This window comes from Rhinoraja longicauda, chromosome 22 (genome assembly GCF_053455715.1).
Source record: "Rhinoraja longicauda isolate Sanriku21f chromosome 22, sRhiLon1.1, whole genome shotgun sequence".
Classification (NCBI taxonomy): Eukaryota; Metazoa; Chordata; class Chondrichthyes; order Rajiformes; family Arhynchobatidae; genus Rhinoraja; species Rhinoraja longicauda.
The window spans coordinates 28,580,873-28,601,836 of record NC_135974.1 but is presented as its reverse complement, the minus strand read 5'-3'; the positions used below and the strand labels follow the sequence as shown (position 1 = coordinate 28,601,836).

Genomic DNA, 20,964 nt, shown 5'->3' with positions numbered 1-20,964 from the left:
CTCGCACCCGGTCGCCAGTTGCGCCTGCGCAGGGTGCCGTCGCCTCGCACATATCCGACAGTGCGCCTGCGGGGAAGCCCGTCTCTTCGCGCGCACGGCCGCCAGCGCGCCTGCGCAGGGAGCAGTCATCTCACACATACCGACCAGTGCGCCTGCGCGGGGTGCCATCACCACACACACATACACACCCTCCGGCCAGTGCCTGCGTAGGGAGCCGTCAGCGGACGTCAGAGAGGGGACGCTGCGCCTGCGCACATCGTGGCCGGCGACCACTCGAGCTGGGATCTGACGCGTTCTGTCACCGGTGAGTTTATAAACTACTGTCTTCAGTCGGCCTGACGAAGGCGCTAGCAATGCATTAATTTTACTTTACTGCACAATCTGCACGTAACCAGCAGATAGCCGGTGATTTAAAAAACAATGAATTTGAACAAGCTGGATGCCCTACTGTAAACAAATAGCAGGGCGAACTGTTCAACAAAATATCCTTTTCCCCACAAAAAAATATATAGTATTCATTAAAAGTGCAGTAAATACAATAGGATATGTTATTATCTTCATTCACTGCAGCGAGCAATTTGCAGTAAATACAACAAGACGTTAGTTTATTATTATTGTCACGGAAACCAAGTGAAAGTGAAAGACTTTTGTTTTGTCAATGTCACAGTTTTTTTCCCCTTTAAAACATTGCATAAATGAAACATTTGATTGCCTGTTCCAAGGAGCACGACTTCTCTTGTCCACTTGCAATAGGATCAGAGAAGCAGGGGTGTTTAATTGTCATATGTTTAATTGACAAAGGTGCAATGAAATTCTTACATGGAGCAGCATAACAGGCCTGTAAACACATTATACAGAAACAAGGAACTGCAGTTGCTGGTTTAAACACAAAAGGAATCAAAGTGCTGGAGTATTGGTGACAAAACGGAATATTTTGTAACTTTGCCGGTGCCCTATTTGTGGCAGCTCTTTGCATGGGGAGAAGGCAGGAGAATGGGGTTAGGAGGGAGAGATAGATCAGCGATGATTGAATGGTGGCGTAGACTTGATGGGCCGAATGGCCGAATTCTGCTCCTATCACTTATGAATTTATGAAGTTATGAACATACCAGTGTATGGAAAACAAAGAATCTCACTGTGACATGTCACATGTGATAACAAAACATCATTCAGTAATTCAGCAAGTCAGGCAGCATTTCTGGAGAAAATGGATAGGTAACATTTTGGATCAAGACGCTTCTTCTGACCGATTGCAGGGGGGTGAGAAGAAAACAGGATGAGGGAAGAGGCAGGACAAAGTGTTGGCAATAATGGACCATTGTGGGCTCCACCTTTCCTTGACCATTGTTGCTGGCCTTGATTTGTCCTTTTGCATTCATCCCATTCTTTCATTCATTGGTTCTATGTACCTTTTCATATCTGTCGTTTCCCACCTCGACTCTCAATCTGAAGAAGGGTCTCGACCCGAAAAGTTCACCTATTCCTTTTCTCCAGAGATGCTGCATGACCCGCTGAGTTACTCCAGCTTTTTGTGTTTATCTTTGGTGACAGGTGGACCTGGAAAGACAGAGGTTCACCTGCACCTCCTCCAACCTCATCTATTGTATCCGCTGCTCTAGATGTCAACTTCTTTACATCGACGAAACCAAACGCAGGCTCGGCGATCGTTTCGCTCAACACCTTCGCTCTGTCCGCCTTAACCAACCTAATCTCCCGGTGGCTAAGCACTTCAACTCCCCCTCCTATTCCCAGTCTGACCTTTCTGTCATGGGCCTCCTCCAGTGCCATAGTGAGGCCCACCGGAAATTGGAGGTACAGCACCTCATATTTTGCTTGGGCAGCTTGCAGTCCAGCGGTATGAACATCGACTTCTCCAACTTTAGATAGTTCCTCTGTCCCTCTCTTCCCCCCCCCTTCCCAGTTCTCCCTCTGACTTCCTGCCTCTACCTATATCCTTCCTTTGTCCCGACCCCCTGACATCAGTCTGAAGAAGGGTCTCGACCCGAAACGTCACACATTCCTTCTCTCCTGAGATGCTGCCTGACCTGCTGAGTTACTCCAGCATTTTGTGAATAAATACCTTCGATTTGTACCAGCATCTGCAGTTATTTTCTTACATAGTGGCTCATGATGAATGCATACTCACTTGACACACACTAAAGCTAAACTTGATGCAGTTTAGTTTTGTTTAGTTTTAGTTTTGCAGGCCTTAGCAGACCGAGTGCAAATGTTCAACGAAATGGTCGCCAAGTTGATGTTTGGTCTTGCCAATGTACAGGACACCACAATGGGAACACCGATGCAGTAGATGAGGTTGGATAGGGTCCACGTGCATGTCTGTCTCATCTGTAAGGACTGCTGGGGTCCCTGGATGGAGGTGCGGTAAAAAATATTGGGACAGGTGTTATATCTCCTGCTGGGGAGGAGATGGCTTGGATGGAAAGGGATGAGTGAACCACGGATTTGCAATGGGAGCGGTCACTACGGAAGGCAGAAAGGGGTGGGATTGAGCAGGTGCTGCTGATGGTGGGATCACGTTGGAGGTGACGGAAATGTCGGCCGATGATGTATAGCTTGTGGAGGCTGGTGGGGTGAAAGGTAAGGCCCAGCAAAATTCAATCCTTGTTTTGTCTGGGGGGAAGGGGAATGCTATGGGATGTAGAGAAGATGCAGGTGAGGGATGCATCTATGACAGCAGGAGAGAAACCACATTTACTAAAGAACGAGGACACCTAGAATAGAAAGCCTCATCTTGGGAGCAGATGGGAAAGATATGGAAATTGAGAGTAGAGGATAGCGTCTTTGCAAGAGGCAAGGAGGGAGGAGGTGTAGTCCAGATAACTGTGGGAGTTGGTAGGTTTGTAGTAGATGCCAGTCGATATTCTGTCCCCTGTGATGGAGACCGAGATAGGGAAGAGAGGCGTCTGAGATAGATGAGAGCTATGTTGGGTATGTCTTTACCGCTTTTCTTTACATATCTGTACACCATATACAGATGGATGCAATCAATTTTGGAACTCCAACTGTAATGGAATATGGTTTGCATGACTGCCATAGTGTACTGTCGTAGTGTAGGAGCAGGGTATGATCCACACATGCGGCATAAGCAGCAATACTGAGAGCACTTCATACATGAAGATTGTCATCGAGAAAAAGCAATGTTCTCACATTCCAACTTCTGCTTCAATTTGGCTCCAACCAATTCTTGTTGCAATGCCTTGCTCAGTGGAACCAGATCTCACAACATCTTCCAATAATTGGACTTGATGGTGGAGGGAACAGATAAACTGTGGGACCATTTGCCAAAGGACTTGGCCTTGCTTTTGCTGAATTTGACTCTGGGTCTTGGGGCCTGTTCAAACTGGTTGAAGCTGCTTTTCAATGAGTGAACTGAACAGAAGACAGCAGTTTGCCCAAATACACGGAGGGTTTGTCTTGCGTGCACTGATTTTGAAAGCCCATTTTGAAGAGAATGCCCATCATATATATATATGTGATATTCAGTTAAAGACCTTCTCCTGGTTCAAGTTGACCAAGCAAGTGTCCACTTTGCATCCCACATCTCGGTGACTGGATCCCTTAACAGCATTAGGCTATCAGAAATCTTATTGCTAGATGTTTAAATATGTACGATTCTTTGTTATGTTCTCTCTATCAATCTCATAAGTTCATAACTTTTCGGAGCAGAATTAGGCCATCAAGTCTACTCCGCCATTCAATCGTGGCTGACCTAGCAACTCCAGTCGCCTGCCTTCCCCCCATAACCCCTGACACCCAATCTATCTCTTGCTCTGTTATATCCAATTGAATTTAGTTTAGAGATACAGCATGGAAACAAGCTTTCCGGTCCACCGAGTCAACACCGACCATCGATCACCCATTCGAACTAGTTTTGTGTTGTACCCCTTTCTCATCCACTCCCTGCATACTAGGGGGCAATTTTGCCAAGGCCAATTAACTGACAAACTTGCTTGTCTTTGTGATGTGGGAGGAAACTGGAAGAAAACCACGGGTTCACAGGAACAATGTGCAAACTCCACGGAGACAGCACCCGAGGTCACAATGAACCTGGGTCTCTGGCGCTGAGAGGCAGCAGCTCGACCAGCTGCACCACCGTGACGCCTATCTGTCACATTGTTCTTTTTTAATGTCAATTCTTCAAAGCATTCACTTAGAATTTTGCACATCTGTTCTCTCCTACCTCCCCATTCAAGCAAACATTTTAGTCCCCGATGGGTAATATCTCTTTAATTCTTATCGTTCCCATTCTGTATTTATGAACCATATTAATGTTTATCAAGAATTCACCTTTGATACTTTCTCACAACGTTTACATTTACTGTAAAACAACCTTAATTTTACAGAACAAATGGACATATTGCGTTGTCATAATTATAGCAATTTTTTACGAGTGTTCGCTATCATTACATTGTGAAATTGAGAGCAACTTTGGAATTTTAGCTGATGCATAAGTTAACCCAAATATGCCAAAGTTGTTGTCATTGACATTCTCCAATAGCTGTGTCACGGTTGCCCAACATAAATAATCAAAGTCCGAGAGCCATACAGTATGGAAACAGCCCCTCCCGTCTGCATGAAAAATATCTTCCATTTGAAAATCAATTATATTATTTTAAAGTTTATTCTATTTAGCTTCTACTTTCATCATAAATTCCAATCTTCATTTTTCACTGTGAAACTTGACTGAAGCATTGGGTAAAGATTCTTCCTGATTGTGGCCGATTTTCCGTGTTTTTGACCATCTTAAAGGCAGCAAAATTGCTGAACGCCGGAGGACCCTCTAAGACTAACCAAAAATAGAAATCACCCATCAGATGCAATTGCTGGGATCATTCAAATGACGCTGTTGCTCTGAAGATGGCATTGGCTAATCTTATTGCCATGCCAAACCTTAGCCTATAGAACACCCAACACAAGTCTGAGGGATGGGGCCGCTTCCATGGAATAATCTCACAGCCAAAAGTCTGGTTCGTGCTTCACCCAGGGGCTGGAATTCGCTTGCGATTAATGTCCGTGACGTACATCAAAAGGCCACCGGCGTGTAAAGCGTGCAACGAATTCATATTTCACAAACAGGCTTGCAGATTGCTTCTAATGAAAAATCTCGTAGGGGGTCAGGTTGCGTTTTACGAAACGGCGCATTGATTTCTTGAATAGAAATAGCAAATACTCTGCTGTTTAGGTCGCATCTGTGGGAAGAGAAACAGTTCACGTTTCATGATCCGGCATTTTCTGTTCTTGTTTTAGATTTCCAACATTTGCAGTATTGAAGGAAAAAAAATAATCTCATTGATTTCTTTGCCGAGGTGATGGACGATGTAAACCAGCATCTGCAGTTCTTTCTCTGCAGAGATGCTCTTAGCATTTTGTGTCTGTCTGCATGCAGTTCATTGTGCCTTCTTAAAAACGACGCGTCGGTTGCAAATCAGGAAAGGAAGCATAAGTTCCCCCCTTTAAATTGATACAGGAAATAAATACAGAAGACAGACGTCTGCCCCCAGAGACTGCAGGAATGATCATTCATGTAGGAAAGCCCATGGGCGTCAGGAGCAGCTGTGGACCGGCGTTGTCCCCTCCAGCTCGACCGGCTGCAATGTTCAGTGTTGTTTCTCTACCTCATGTGTTGCAGATCCAGCTCCGCCTTCATTTGACGTTTGCCATTTGCGGAAACAGAGACAGCAGCAGAAATGGCGATGAACTTCGAAGAAGCCACCTCACGATGTAAAGATACAGTAGGGGATGACAAAGAAGCTTTAACCTGCGCCGTTTGCTTAGAAATCTACGAAAATCCAATGCGCATCGAATGTAACCATGTGTAAGAAACAATCTTTTGCGTTGTATTTTTTTCCCCTCACATTTTGGGTTAACTACGTCAGGATGCGTAGCCGGGTTTGGAGGTCTGTTTAAAAACTTGTCGGGTTGTATTTATTATCGAGAAAATTCACATGACAGACCGTCGGCTTTTTAAGTAGACATACAAAAGTAAATATGATATTCATTACGCCGCAGTGAGTGTGTTAATAATTGCTGTGTCGGTTTCATGACCTGTTGGGTTTACAAACGATTTGGCAACTGTGCAAAAAAAAATTCTGTTTCGGTTAATGGTTTCTATTCTGCAATTCATACGATGACATTGTAGTCATTGGATTGCTAAATAGATAAAATGTACTGCAACCTGATAATGCACTTGTGCATTTTGGTCGAGACGGATAAGAAACTACGGAGCACTTAATTCGCCTTTTCTTTTTGGCACCGGCCTTGCCAAAAACTGCCGACAAACATTTTCATTATTTACAGTATTTGATAAGGTTATAAGTGTGATTTGAATTTTTGAGGTTTCATTTTTGGTTTAGTTCTGGTTCTGTTTCTTGCTTTTTTTTAGGACAAAATCCGATCTATTTTTAGTTATTTTAAAAGGCACTATATATCTTTCACTTTCTATATTGGACCTAAACTGGCAATGATAAAGGAATGGGTAAAGTTATGCCGGATGCATCTTACTATGTGTAAATGTAAATGACATTGCCTTATCATGTATCTGTACACTGGGAATGGCTTGATTGTAATTATGTATAGGCTCTCCACTGACTGGTTAGCGGGCAACAAAAGCTTTTCACTGTACCTCGGTACACGTGACAATGAACGAAACTTGCTTGATTGCAAGATGCAGTATTGAAACGGGCCTTTCGCCCCACCGAGTCCATGCCGCCCATCGATCATCCGTTCACACCAGTTATATGTTATCCCACTTTCACATCCCATCCCTACACACTAGGAGCAATTCACAGAGGTCAATTAACTTATAAACCTGCTCGTCTTTGGGATGTTGGTGGAAACCGGAGCACCAAGAGGAAATCCATGTGGTTATAGGGAGAGCGTGAATATTTCATACAAACAGCACCTGAGGTCAGGATCGAACACAAGTCTCTGGCGTTGTGAGAGAGCAGATCTACCAGCTACGCCACTCCACACCCTGACAACCTTTTACAGGAGGTAGAAATGGGAGCACAACTTTTGTCTCTGTCAAATTTGCTGCATCTTTTTTTAAAGTTTCTAAATGTCTCTGCTTCAAGATATTTGAAAACAATTTTAAATTATTGTAAAAACAAAGGTTGTCAAAAGAAATGTTTGTGAATTAAGACACATTTGCAAATCAATACAAACCAAAGATAATTGCCAGGGTGAGCATTCCCATTGGAATGAATACGGTCACGAGCCCCTGCCAAGTCCGACATGTGTAAGCTCAGAGATTCCAGCTTCCCATTGCGATGCAGGGAAATCCCAGCAATACATGGCTGCAGAATCGAGTGGCTGCAGAATTGAGCAGATGTCATATGGTATTCTTAAGATAGGCACAAAATGCTGGAATAACTCTGTGGGATAGGCAGCATCTCTGGATAGAAGAAATGGGTGAAATTTTGGGTCGAGACCCTTCTTCAGACTCGTGTTATGGTATGCTTGCCTTCATTGCAAGGGGCATTGAATATAAGAGGCAGGAAGTCACGATGCAGATCTATAGGACTTTGGTTCGGCTGCATTTGGAGTATTGTGTGCAGTTCTGGTCACCCCATTACAGGAAAGTAATGGAAGCTGAGGCAGTCAGCTTCCTGGATTAGAGGGATTCGGCTGCAGGGGGAAGTTGAACAGATTTGGATTGTTTTGTCTGGTTTCTCGGAGGTGGAGGGGAGACTTGAGAGAAGTGTATAAAATTATGAGAGGCATAGATAGGCTAGACAGTCAGAGCCTTTTACCTTAATGTCCAACCCTAGATGGCATAGCTATAAGGTGAGAGGGGTAAAGTTTAATGGATGTGTGGGGACACGTTTTTCATACAGAGAGTAAGTGGGCATCTGGAACACACTGCCAGGTGTTGCAGTGGAGGCAGTTACGATAGTTAAGAGGGTTTAATATTTACGAGGCTTATAGACAGGCACACAGGCAGGAAATAGAGGGAAATGGACCATGTACGGCCAGATGAGATCAGTTTAACTTGGCAATATGTTCAGCTCAGACATTGTGGGCCGAAGAGCCTGTTCCTCTGCTGTGCTGTTCTATCTTCAATGTCACGCAGTGGATCCCAGATATGCAGCAAGTCTGCACAACTCCAAGACTTATTTTTGTAAGACAGCCACATCAGTATGACTTGGCCCAATAAAAAGTAAACAATCAAAGTTATCATTGCCACCCATGCCTTTTCTATTCCAGATGTTCCCCTACCCCCACCCTTCCCTAACAATTGATACCCTATCACTTCACTGAATACTGTATTCGATTACCTGTCCAAATACATTTGACAAAGTAGTTCATGCACAATGTGTGTTTTGCAAATTCCATTCTGAAGGCGATGTTTCTTTAAGATCCGTGGGCACAGGTACATAGTTCTCTGAAAATGGTGTCAGAGGTAGACAGTGTGGTGAATAAGGCGTTTGGCATGCATGCCTTCATTGGCCAGAGAACTGAGTACAGGATTTTTGGAGGTCATGTGACAACTGTAGAAGTCATTGTAAGACCACAATATTTGTAGTTGCGGTTGCCCAGCTATACAAAGAGCTTAATTTGCTGGAAATGGTACAAAAGTGATTCATAAGGACCTTACTGGGACTGGAGAGATTGAGTTCCAAGGCGAGGCAAGATAGGCTGGGACTCTTTTGCCTGGAGCATAGGTGTTTAAGAAGTGACCTTGCCCAAGTACATAAAATCCTGAGGGGTAAATAAGGTAAATGGTCAAAGTATTTTTCCCAGGATAGTGGAGTCTAAAACTAAAGAGCATGGATTTAAGGTGAGAAGGAAAAGTGGAGAGAACAAAGGAGGACCCGGCATGGGGTAACCATCATGGCGGGGGGGGGGGGGGGGGGAGAACACAGGAGGACCCGGCGCGGGATACTTTCTAATTTTGTCGGTGCCCTTTATGTGGTGACTCTTTGCATACTTTGGGTATGCAAAACAAAGAATATCACTTGTGACTTGTCACGTGACGGTCAAGTATCATTCATTCATTATCATTCATTCATTTAAAATTTTCAAATGGACACAAGGGACAGCTTTTTCACACAGAGGGTGGTGAGAATGAGGAATGATCTGCCAGAGGAAGCTGCAGAGGTGGGTACAAATACAGTGTTTAAAAGACATTTAGACAGGTATATGCATAAGAAAGGATTAGAGAGAAATGGATCAAACACAGGCAAATGGGACCAGCTTAGATAGACATTATGGTCAGCATGGAGGAGGTGGGCCGATGGGCCTGGATCCAAGTGTACAACTGTATGATAAAGTGCCTTGTTGACATTCCAAAATATATTGCCACAGAGATTTGCTGGTATATATAAAAAAGCATTTGAGTTGCTGTATTTTTCACATTTTTATAGATGAAAACCAAAAAGTCAAACCGTGGTATGAATGAACTCCACAATCAAAAAATCTGTATTTAATTTTCCCACAGACTCTCTGATCCTCTTGATTATTCATTCTCCTTAATACTTTTAAGGAAACTTGCAAGGCAGTCGTTGAATGATTACCCCCATGGACACTTTTGTTCCCGTAATGCCTACCTTGATATTTTTGTTAAAGGTGCAAACTGTAAACATTACTGTTGTTATTCTTAAACTATTGCATCACAAACACATCAGTCTCAATTCATAACATTAATATGAATCTGATCTTTCCAGGCCAACAGATGTCACGGTACTCATCATTGTGATGTCAATTCTTTCTATCTACACACAAACTAAAATACTGTGGCCATTTTAAAGTTAGTTTACACTTTATTGTCGGTTCCTGCTTTTTTAAACAAGTTCCATTTTTGATGGTTGTCTCATGAGTATTTAATTTCGCCAGACCTGTCCAGTAGTAACCATGCAAAGCACTCTTATTAGTCTTTTCCTTTTGTGCACATGCGCTTCTTCTTACACGTCCTATCTTTTTCTGGTCACCACACTTTCCTAAACCAATCCTGCATGATATTCTCACATCTCCTAGCACTTTCATTCATGTATTCCATCGCTCATTTCCTATTTTGATACTCTCTCAATCTCCTCGATCTTCTATATAAATCTCAATGCAGCCATCATCTCCTAACTGTCCCAAACCAACGTTTTCCCTTCATCTCCACTCTCCTCACTAATCCTTTCCTTTCATCTTTCTTTCTATGTTTGGGATTTGAGTGCCAGTGTTTTCCTCATACCTTGCAGTGATGCAATAATTAATGCAATTCACTCTCGCTTTTTAAAAATGGTTGGTTGATCTTTTCACTTGAAGATGATTTTGACTTTCATTATTAACAATAGTATTTCCTAACTAGTATACTACTTCAATAACTATTAAAACAAAGACATTTATCTTATATTCTTCTGTTTTTCTTTTTTTTTAAATACTTCTTAATGCCATTGTTGAAGAACTGATTTTAATCTTACATCAACTTTTAAACTGAAATACAATTTCAACTTGTTTTTGAATAGATTTTGCAGTAGCTGCTTGTTTGCACTACAGAAGCCAAAAAAGCCCATTTGTGCTGTATGTCGCTTTCCCTTGAAGGGTGTAACGAGAGCTTTGGAAATTGAGAGGAAATTAGAAATAACTCCTACAAGCTGCAATGGTTGTGGAACTCAGGTCAGTGGTGGCTGCATGGAGGATATAAAGAGAAATACTGAATGATTTGATGGTTCGAGTGCACTTTATTGACCGTTGTATGTAACAATTATGAAGTAAATCTGTATTTGAGTGGATTACAAGGTGATTATTATCTATTTTGAATCCAGGATATACCTTCTTTCTCATCTTAAAGCCAGAGCAGAATTAACAAAGAGCTTGATTTGACAGGGATTAATTTTGTAGAGAGCAGCCCATAACACATGTATCTGAACCTCTCCAATCATTGTATCTCAGAAAGGTTAGCAGCAACCTCTGGAGCCAGCAGATTAAAAAGCAAGGTTGGTGTCTTTTTAAAGGGGTTAGCAAACCTAATATTGTAGTTTCTGGATATTAGCTTCATCATCCCAAGCTTCAAGCCTGGTTGCAGAAATGCAGATCTGCTCAAATCAGGTGAAGGTATCTCAAACTCCAGTGTATCACAAAATGCTGGAGTAACTCAGCAGGTCAGGCAGCATCTCTGGAGAGAAGGAATGTGTGACATTTCGGGTCGAGACCCTTCTTCAGACCTTCTTCAAACTCCAGTGTAGCCAGTAAAATGGTTGTACAACCAGTGATAATTGTGCTTGTAGTTGCTATAAATTTCCATTTATTGTAAATTTGCAATTTAGTGTTGCAAATAGTGAAAGGTATGGAACTAAAATGCATAAGCAGCAGGATACGTCAGCATGAAGGTAATAAAATTCTTACATGAATTTTGCTGAGACCAGGTGTTTAACTGTAATTGTTTTTCAATTATTAATATTATAATTTTCCAACTTGTTTCAGGTTTATATGAGTAAGCTACGGACCCATAATGCAACATGTGCAAAATATCAAGAGTTTATTTCTGAAGGGGTGAAAGCTTCAATGAAGGATCAGCATCCCAGCCTTAGGTCGGTTTTATTTAAGAATGATGACATTATCCTTTTAAGGCACAATTATTAAACTATAATCTTGTTATTCTTAGATCCTGTTTTGTTATTTCAGAAATAATATTTGAATGCAGTCCTCATCAGACTGAATTTTACATTTGCTACCTGTTTTTTTTCAGTGGCCCAAAATCTAGATCTGGCTTTCGGACGCTGTAATTGTCCGTGCACTTTTTAATGAATTTGCAGTTAATTCTATACTATAGCTTTGGATTTCAGCCCATTTTGTCCATGCTGACCATTTTAGGTTAGTCCCATTTATCTGCATTTGGCCCATATCACTCTAAACCTTTCCTGTCCTTCTGAAATTCAGAATTGTATCTGCTTCCTCTGGCAGTGTGATCTAGATCCAAATTACCCTCTGAGTGAAAATGTGGCCCCTAGGGTCCATTTAAAATCTCTCCCCTCTAACCTGCAGCCTATCCTCACTAATTTATGAGTCCTCTAACCAGTAGTAAAAGACTGAACATTCACGTTATCATTGCCCCTGATGATCTTGCATACTTCAGTAAGGTCACCCCTCAGTCTTCTATGCTCCAAAGAAAAACAATTCCAGCCTCTCCCTTTAACTTAAGCCTGCAAGTCCCAGTAACATCCTGGTGAATCTCTTCTGCACCCTTTCCAACTTAATGACATCCTTTCTATAGCTGGACGACCCGAACTGTGCATTTTATTCCAAGTGTGGTCTCACCAACAACCTGCACAGCTGTAGCATGATGGCCCAACGTTTGTACTCAATAAAGACGTACAGGTATGTAGGTTAATTGGCTGGGTAAATGTAAAAAAATAAAATAAAATTGTCCCGAGTGGGTGTAGGATAGTGTTAATGTACGGGGATCGCTGGGCGGCACGGACTTGGAGGGCCGAAAAGGCCTGTTTCCGGCTGTATATATATATGATATGATATGATGATACCCAAAATAGGCTCCATAACAATTTACAGGGCAGGTACATACACAGGCAACTTCCCTTTAATCAAATCAGGTTTCGCTTGTCATGAAATCATGAACTTTATAAGTGGCCTGCATCTACTGTAGGCTCCAGGCAAGGTAGAAAGCATGGTCTGAAGAAGGGTCTCGACCCGAAACATCACCCATTTCTTCTCTCCAGAGATGCTGCCTGTCCGACGGAGTTACTCCAGCATTTTGTGTCTATCTTTAGAAAGCATGGAAGTTCCATCCAAGCCTGCATGGAATGCAGCTGCACATATCTGGTACCTCCATGCACTATTGTGTCAGATGCATATAGGAAACAAACATCGCAGACCTCGATCACTATCGCAAGTAACCTTTACTTTAAGCAAAGGTTCTTCATATAAATTGCATTGTGTAGCCCCCATGAACATTGATAATGTTTGGGCCACACAGGGTTGTTGAGGATGGAGCATCGTTGTGAAACACAAATTGCGATTGAATTGAACTGGAGATGATGCCATGGCAAAAACCTAAGATTTTATTAAAAGCATAGAACACATGAGGAATTAGTTAAAATTCAGAAATATGCTTATAATAACCAAAGACTAGGCAGAGTTGAATTGGAGCCAAGTCCATCCATTTTGTTTTTATTTGACTTCCAGGAATATACTTTACAGCAGGGATCAGTCAGTGAGGGTTAAATAGCATAGGGCGATTACATCACTGCCTGACCCACCCTACACCCCCTGAAAATTCGTAGCATCTCAATTACCACCTCAGTTAGTGCCACTGAATGCTGGACAAATTGCAAATGGAAGCCATGCTTTTTCTTTAGACTTTAGAGATACAGCATTGAAACTGGCCCTTCGGCTCGCCAAGTCCGCGTCGACCAGCGATCACCCCGTACACTAGCACTATCCTACATACTAGGGACAATTTACAATTGTTACCCAAGCTAAGTAACCTACAAACTTGTACATCTTTGGAGTGTGAGGAACCCGGAGCACCCAGAGAAAACTCATGCGGTCACAGGGCCAACATACAAACTCTGTACAGACAGCACCTGTAGTCAGGATCAAACCTGGGTCTTTAGCGCTGTAAGGCAGCAACTATTCTGCCAAATGATTTTACAAAATATTATTCTAGTATTAGATACATTCCCTAAATATTAAAATAAATGTTATATTTTGTCTTTTTTTCTGTAGCATGCCCAATCGTTTTACTTTTACTTGCCCATTCTGCAACGCAAAAAACTTGGACCAAGATGGCTTGGTTGAGCATTGTATTTCAAGCCATGCTGGAGAATATGCAAAAAAGGTAAGATTTAACAAAGATACTAATGTTGAGTAAGTTCGAACAAATACTTTACTGGGATACTATTCCTCTTCCCCAAAGCACCAATTTATTGCAGATCATATAGTTTAATTGTCATGCTTAAATTTAACATGAAAATATCCTTAGCTTGCAGGTAATGCAATTTGTGGTGATATATTTATCCCGCCAAGCCACTGTGATATCATAAAGTATGTTCAAATGTGCTTATTTAGTTATTGTTAATTGAGTTCAAATTGTAAAATTGAATTAATGTTAAATTAGCAATGATTCAGTTAATGTTGGGGACTTTTTTGACAGCTGACAATCATTTCACTCAGAATCCTTTAGAGTTAAGGATACCCAAAACATCATCTATCCATGTTCTCCAGAGATGCTGCCTGACCTGTTGAGTTACTCCAGCACTTAGTGGGTCCTTTTGCTTAAGAATACCTTTCCTGTTCTTAAACTGCCAGCTGAAGATAGAGTATATTATTATATATATTTTTTCCGATCCATGATCACCAAGTACAATTTTCCACTGGGGAACGTAAGAGGAGATTTAATCCATTTCATGCAATTTTTTAATGCTGAATTTCACTCAATCCAAATGTTATGGAGTCCTACAGGGAGAGGTTGGACAGACTTGGATTGTTTCTTTCAGGATTGCCAGAGGGTGCAGAGAGACCTGATAAGTATTAAATTGTGAGAGGTGTTGATGGTGTAAACAGTAAGAACCTTTTTCCCAGACTGGAAATATTAAATACTGGAGGGCATAGCTTTAAGGTGAAAGGGGCAAAGTTTAAAGGACATTTGCGGGGCATTTTTTTATACGGAGCACGGTGAATACCTTATACGGAGTATTTTTATATGGAGCTTGGTGAAGCATGGGGCTTGTTGCTGGGGGTGACAGTGGTGGCAGATACAATAGTGGCATTTAAGAGAATTTTAGATACGCACTTGGATATGCAGGTAATAGAGGCATATATGGATTATGTGCACACAGATAAGAGTTGGTTTTAGCATCATGTTCAGCACAGACATTGTAGGCCAAATGGCCTGCTCCAGTATTGTATTGTTCCTTGTTCTATGATACAATTTTCTTGGGTTTTGAGGAACATGGAGACCTGGGGATACATGCGCTTGGGCAGCCTTCAACCCAGCAGTGTGATCGTTGATTTTTCTAATTTCAAGTAATCCCTGCCGTCCCTCTCCCCCCACCTCCCCCACCCTAATCGTCCTACTGATTCCCACATTCTCATCCGTGTTATCACCCTACCACAGCCAACAATGGGCCATTAAGGGCACCCACCCTTCATTAGTCACCTGTGGCCGGCCCTGATTTGTTCTGGCCTTTTCCTCCCTCTAGTCCCTTCCCCTCTACTTTCAGTCTGAAGAAAGGTTCCGACCCCAAATGTCACCCATCCTTTTTCTCCAGAGATGCTGCCTGACCTGCTGACTTACTCAAGCACTTTGTGTTTGTCATTGGTATAAACCAGCATCTGCAGTTCCTTTCGATACATATGCATATCCATGTAGTTTAGGTGCATTTGATTGCAGAGGTTATTTAAAAGGCATGTGGAATCAAGAATTTTTCAAGGGTTTTTCTTTTACATAAAGCCTGGAAATCATGAAAAACTGTAACAAAATACCAGTTTGGACCCAGCTGGAGTACTCTGTGCATTTTTTGCTATTGGAAAAATAACAAGTCCTGAGAGAGATTGGAGAGGAAACCTACTGGAATGGTGCCAGGGTCTAAGAAATCTCAGTTATGTGAAAAATAAATCTGAGTAACTGGGATTGTTTTCCTTAAAGCAGAGAAAGATGAGCAGGAAGATGATAGAATTCCATAAAAATCTTCAGTTTTAAAAGAATAAAGAAGGGGAAACTATTTCTGGAGGCAGTGGGGCAATACGGGAAAAGACATAATTCATTTTAATCAGCTAAAAAGTTAAAGATAAACTGAAGGGGAGAAAGAAAGAGATTCCCAACAGGTTGTTATTTTCAAAACTGCATGATGGGAATAAACTCAACATCAAAGTTCAAAATGGAATGGCTTAGTGTTTGAGGGTAAAGATCCCAAGGTATAATGATAGACCAAGGGGTTCATATTAATGAGCTAGCCCTCTCGAAATGTTGGCAGAGGACCAGGTGAATGGCAGATTACTGCGCTGTTTTTGCTGTTTGAATTCACATTATGTAATCTGTTCTAAATTAGCGTTAGTCCCTTAAGGCTAAATTGTGCAATATCCTAACGCCCTTTCGCTTAACAGATGGTAAACCTGAGGACTAGGAACAGTTCAGAACTCAGTAGAGGGACTGATTAAGGGGGAGAAAATAGTATGAGGATCGGGTGACTGCAAAAACAATCAAACAAATACTTTTGTCTTCACAAAGGAGCATACAAATAACGTCCCTAAGATGTTGGGCACCCAGAATCCAGTGAGAGCAAGAAACTAAAGAGAATCGATATGAATAAGGAAATGGTGTTATATGTGGAATTAAAGGCAGATAAATCCTAAGAACCCAATAGTTTCATCTCAGAATACTTAAGTATTTGGCCAAAACAGTGGAAGAAGTGTTGGACATTTTCCAGTGTTCTCTGGATCTGATGTTAATGTAGCTAATGGATCCCATTATTTCAAATAGGAGGGAAAATATTTCAGTTATCCTAACATCAGTTGTGGGAAAACTGCTCAAGACTAGTGTTAAAGATGCAACAACAGAGCAATCAGAAAACAGAAACAGGATCAGTCAGTGCCAGCATGAAACTGTGCTTTACAAATTTACTAGAATATTTTGAGGATATAACTGATGGAGAGATTGGGAAGAACCAGCAGACGTGGTGAATTCGGACTTTCAGAGGCTTTCAACAAGGCCCCACATAAGACATTAACATGCTACGTTGAAACATGCTAAGTTGAAGCAGCACAGTGGCGCAGCAGTAGAGTTGCTGTCTTGCAGCACCTGAGACGGGTTCGATCCTGACTAAGGATACTGTCTGTACGGCGTTTGTACATTCTCCCATGATTGTACAGGGGCGGCAATGTGGCGCAGCGGTAGAGTTGCTGCCTTACATCAAATGCAGCGCCGGAGACTCAGGTTCGATCCTGACTACGGGCGCCATCTGTACGGAGTTTGTACGTTCTCCCCGTGACCTGCGTGGGTTTTCTCCGAGATCTTCGGTTTCCTCCCACACTCCAAAGACATACAGGTATGTAGGTTAATTGGCTGGGAAAATGTAAAAATTGTCCCTAGTGTGTGTAGGATAGTGTTAATGTGCGGGGATCGCTGGGCGGCACGAACCCGGTGGGCCGAAGGGCCTGTTTCCGTGCTGTATCTCTAAATCTAAAAAATCTAAAAAAAAATCTCTGTGACCGTGTGGGTTTTCTCCGGGAGCTTCAGTTTCCTCCCACACTCCAAAGATGTACAGGTTTGTAGGTTAATTAGTTCGGAAATAAAATTGTAAATAGTCCCTAGCGTGTAGGATAGTGCTAGTGTACAGGGGTTGCTGGTCAGCACGTACTCAGTGGGCTGAAGGGCCTGTTTCTCTAAACTAAACTAAACAAAGCATGGGACTGGGGATAATTTATTGACGTGGACAGAGAACTGGTTGACTAAAGTGAAACATGCAGGAATAAACAGGTTATTTTTTGAAAGGAAGCCAGTGACTAGTAGAGTACCAGAAATGTCAGGGAATGGACCCACTTTGTAACACTGCGATTGTAACAATGGGAAGGCTCGACAGTTTTGGCGACCCGGAACCACCCACCTCAATACCTGCTCTCACCATCTATGCTACCAGTATCTACTAAATAAAGGAAACTACAGATGATTCATTCACTCAAGGAAATGCTAAATACTTGCATCCTGTCTTCCACTTATCCTAACCCATCATTAAACAGATTATCGCCACAAATATCAACCTCACATAAAACTGGGATACACTTACACAGAGTACGCTTACAAAGAAATACAGATACCACATGTCATACATTTCCTTTCTGCCCCCAACTGATACAGCTTCTTATCCACCAAATCCACCTGCTGCCTCTGACATCTCCTTTACTGCCTGACACAAACTCTGTCTGCGAATTCCTAGCTCTCCAAATAGCGACGTGGTCGACTGCGCCATGAGACCTCTACAACCCACCTGGACGTACTCTTCCTGGCCGTTATAGGGTGAAGAATTGAATACAGGAGGAGGGTTTGTTACTGTTGTGGAACAAGAGGCGTTGGTGATATCGCAACCTGTGTATGATGTGCAGTTGACCATGGAAGGGTGGAGCCCATAATGGCCCATTGTCGAGGGTTTCTGTGGGGTCCTCTCTCACTGCTCCCGCTCTGTGGTTCCTACTGCTCTCCGACTCTACAACCACGTTTTAACCTGGACTCGACAATGGCCCACTATGGGCTCCACACTTCCTTGGTCATCTGTTGCAAATCACCTGCTAATATTCCAGCAGAGTACGTATCGCTGTATATCTAATTTTGCAGGAAACTGCTGCTAAGTGTATTAAACCTGATATTTTGTATGATGCACATTTTTGCATTGAACCTTTTGAAGGACTATTAAACCCTTTTTGATGAGATGTTATTCAAATAGGTTTGCATGCAGCTCCTGTGCTTTGAAGTTACCCTTGCACTCTGTTTCTCACCAGGTTTGCCCAATCTGCTCCTCCATGCCATGGGGTGACCCAAACTTCAGAAGTGCAGACTTGATACAACATTTGAAAATTCGTCATAAATTTTCATATGATACTTTCGTGGTATGTACATTCTGTTTTCAGGAAATTAGAGTGTAAATAAAATGAATAAAATAATAGAAAAAGCCCTCTTACAGAAGACCACATCTGCAAGAACTTCAGCCTCCAACCCTAGTAAAATGTCGTGGGTATGAAGTTCCCTCAAACTGTTCGGGGTGCATCTGGGAAGTTGGACATATTGGAGAAACTCTAACTCCACTGTAAGATTGGAGGCTGGGAAGGAGGCAAGGAAGTGTTGATCCACAAGATCAGAGGATGCGTTTGTGACCTTCTTTGTATAGAGGTTGCTAGTAAACTATTTCTCATAACCTAGGCCTGTTTTTCATTGGAAACCCATGCCACCAGGTTGACAGGAATGCTCCTCAAGAAAGTTCCAATGTGCATTTGAGGCTGGAGGCATGGAAGTTCCTCTAGGAAATTTCAGGCTGTTCCCTTGAGTGGAGTAGGTGTGGAGTTTTCTTTTTCCACTCCTCTGCTCACTATAAGCTATGTTTCTTTACAGTTATGGGGTGCTACGCTCCAGAATGCCATCTTTCAGATGAAATATTAAACCGAGATTCTGCCTGTCTCTTCAATGCACATTCAAGATGCCATTCACCATTAAGGTAGCTTAGACATTGATATTCTGCCAGCATTTACCCCTTAATCAGTAGCCTAAATCTGATCCAGTTATCTTATTATACATAGATTGTTCTCTGCATTCCTTCCATAGTCATAATTACAATTGAGAAGTAATTAGAGAGAAGCATAGTCATACAGCGTGGAAACAGGCCCTTCGGCTCAACTTGCCTACGCCAACCAACATGCCCCATCTACTCTAGTCCCACCTGCCTACATTTGACCATAACCCTCTAACCCAAACCTATCCTATCCATATACCTGTGTAAATGTTTCTTAAACGTTGCGATAGTACCTGCAATTAATTATCGGGCATAAACTACTTGGTCTGCTTACGAATGGCATTGTTAAATGTAAGTTTAGTTTTAAGTTAGTTCTTTAATTGGGTTTGGTTTTCTGGCTTACTTTGGATAAACCACAATGCACATCACATGCTGGATCTGTGCTTATAACCTCGCGTTCCACAAATGTCTCAAGTTGAAACATTCAGCTTTAGCTCAATCAACATGCTCTAATATCCGGGTTGTTAAGCAAATGATTATAAATAACTATACACTTTCTTTTATAGGATTATAATGTGGATGAAGATGAAATGCTTCAGGAAGCTATTGAACTTTCACTCCAAGATATGAGATATTAGGATATCAATTTTTTTCTCACCTAAAATAAACAGCTGAAGTTCATTGTCTGAATACTGCTACTGTAGAGGTTTTATATGTGCTTAAATCTATCCTGTGCACTTTTGATGATTGTTTAGTTACATATACACCAATAAGGAAAAAAAGTATCATAAATCTGACATACTATGGTAATATTATAAGAAAAATATATCTATCTGAAGGTTATTACAGCACTTTAATCTTGATGTTTGGTAATGGGTATATTTACTTTTGATTAAATACCAATTATACTTCCTTGTAATTTGTATTAATGGACAGCTTGAAATAGCTTTTGAAAAGATTAATAAAATATTAGTTGGATTTCAGGTACGTAATGATTTGGCTTCTTCATTATTGCTAATAAAATGATATCCTGTTGATTAGTATGGAAGTTTCCCTTTCCCACGATCTCATCGGAATTACTATAATTTATACATCGCTCAAATTTCCTTCCCCCGATCCACCGTCAGCACAATCCTTTATTCTTCACTTCCTCGAGTGATAATCTAATGTTTCCTTGAATTCTTCTACATCAATTTTCTCAAATACTCTTTTTTAAGTACAGGTCCATTACCGATTTTCCGGCAACTAATAGTCCGGCGCCTCTTGTAATCCGGACAAAATCACAAGAGCACACTTGGAATCCCCCCCAAAAGTCCCCTTAAGGCGTCCGATCTCGACCTCCTCGCGACTTCCACACCATCACAGGGACTGCGTGGGTTTTCTCCAGGTGCTCCGGTTTCCTTCCACACTCCAAAGATGTGCAGGTTTGTAAGTTAATTGGCTTCTGTAAAATTGTAAATTGTCTCTAGTGTGTGGGATAGTACGGGGTGATTGATGGTCAGCGTGGACTCAGTGGGCCTGTCTCCTCGCTGTATCTCTAAAGTCTAACGTTATTCCCTCCACAGATGCTGCCTGATCCGCTGAGTTCCTCCAGCACTTGGTTTTTTATTTAAAAACTAAAGGTTGGTTCATTCAGGAATGAGTTTTTAAAGTTCCATAATTACTCCCGAAGCAAATTCTCTGTAAACAATGTTTCTGACTCTAAAATAATGATGTGTGGAATTATGATTAGAAGGGAAAGTCACATTAAAGAAATGCTTTTACTGTATTTTATCTC

At 41.8% G+C, this 20,964-nt stretch overlaps 1 protein-coding gene across 4 annotated transcripts; it reads left to right on the top strand.

The window, feature by feature from the left end:
* The first annotated feature begins 216 nt into the window (after positions 1-216).
* On the top strand, positions 217-20,118 carry rnf114 (ring finger protein 114). 4 transcript variants are annotated; one of them, XM_078419010.1, is made up of 7 exons: positions 217-304; positions 5,651-5,836; positions 10,476-10,626; positions 11,434-11,540; positions 13,696-13,807; positions 18,463-18,570; positions 19,754-20,118. In XM_078419010.1, exons 2-7 carry the CDS (start codon positions 5,709-5,711, stop codon positions 19,823-19,825), a joined length of 678 nt encoding a protein of 225 aa, XP_078275136.1. In that variant the 5' UTR covers positions 217-304; positions 5,651-5,708; the 3' UTR covers positions 19,826-20,118. The 4 variants fall into 4 exon arrangements, with proteins under 4 accessions (XP_078275136.1, XP_078275139.1, XP_078275137.1 ...); XM_078419013.1 differs by lacking the exon at positions 19,754-20,118 and adding an exon at positions 19,070-19,173; XM_078419012.1 differs by lacking the exon at positions 217-304 and adding an exon at positions 4,944-4,988.
* The last annotated feature ends 846 nt before the right edge of the window (positions 20,119-20,964 follow it).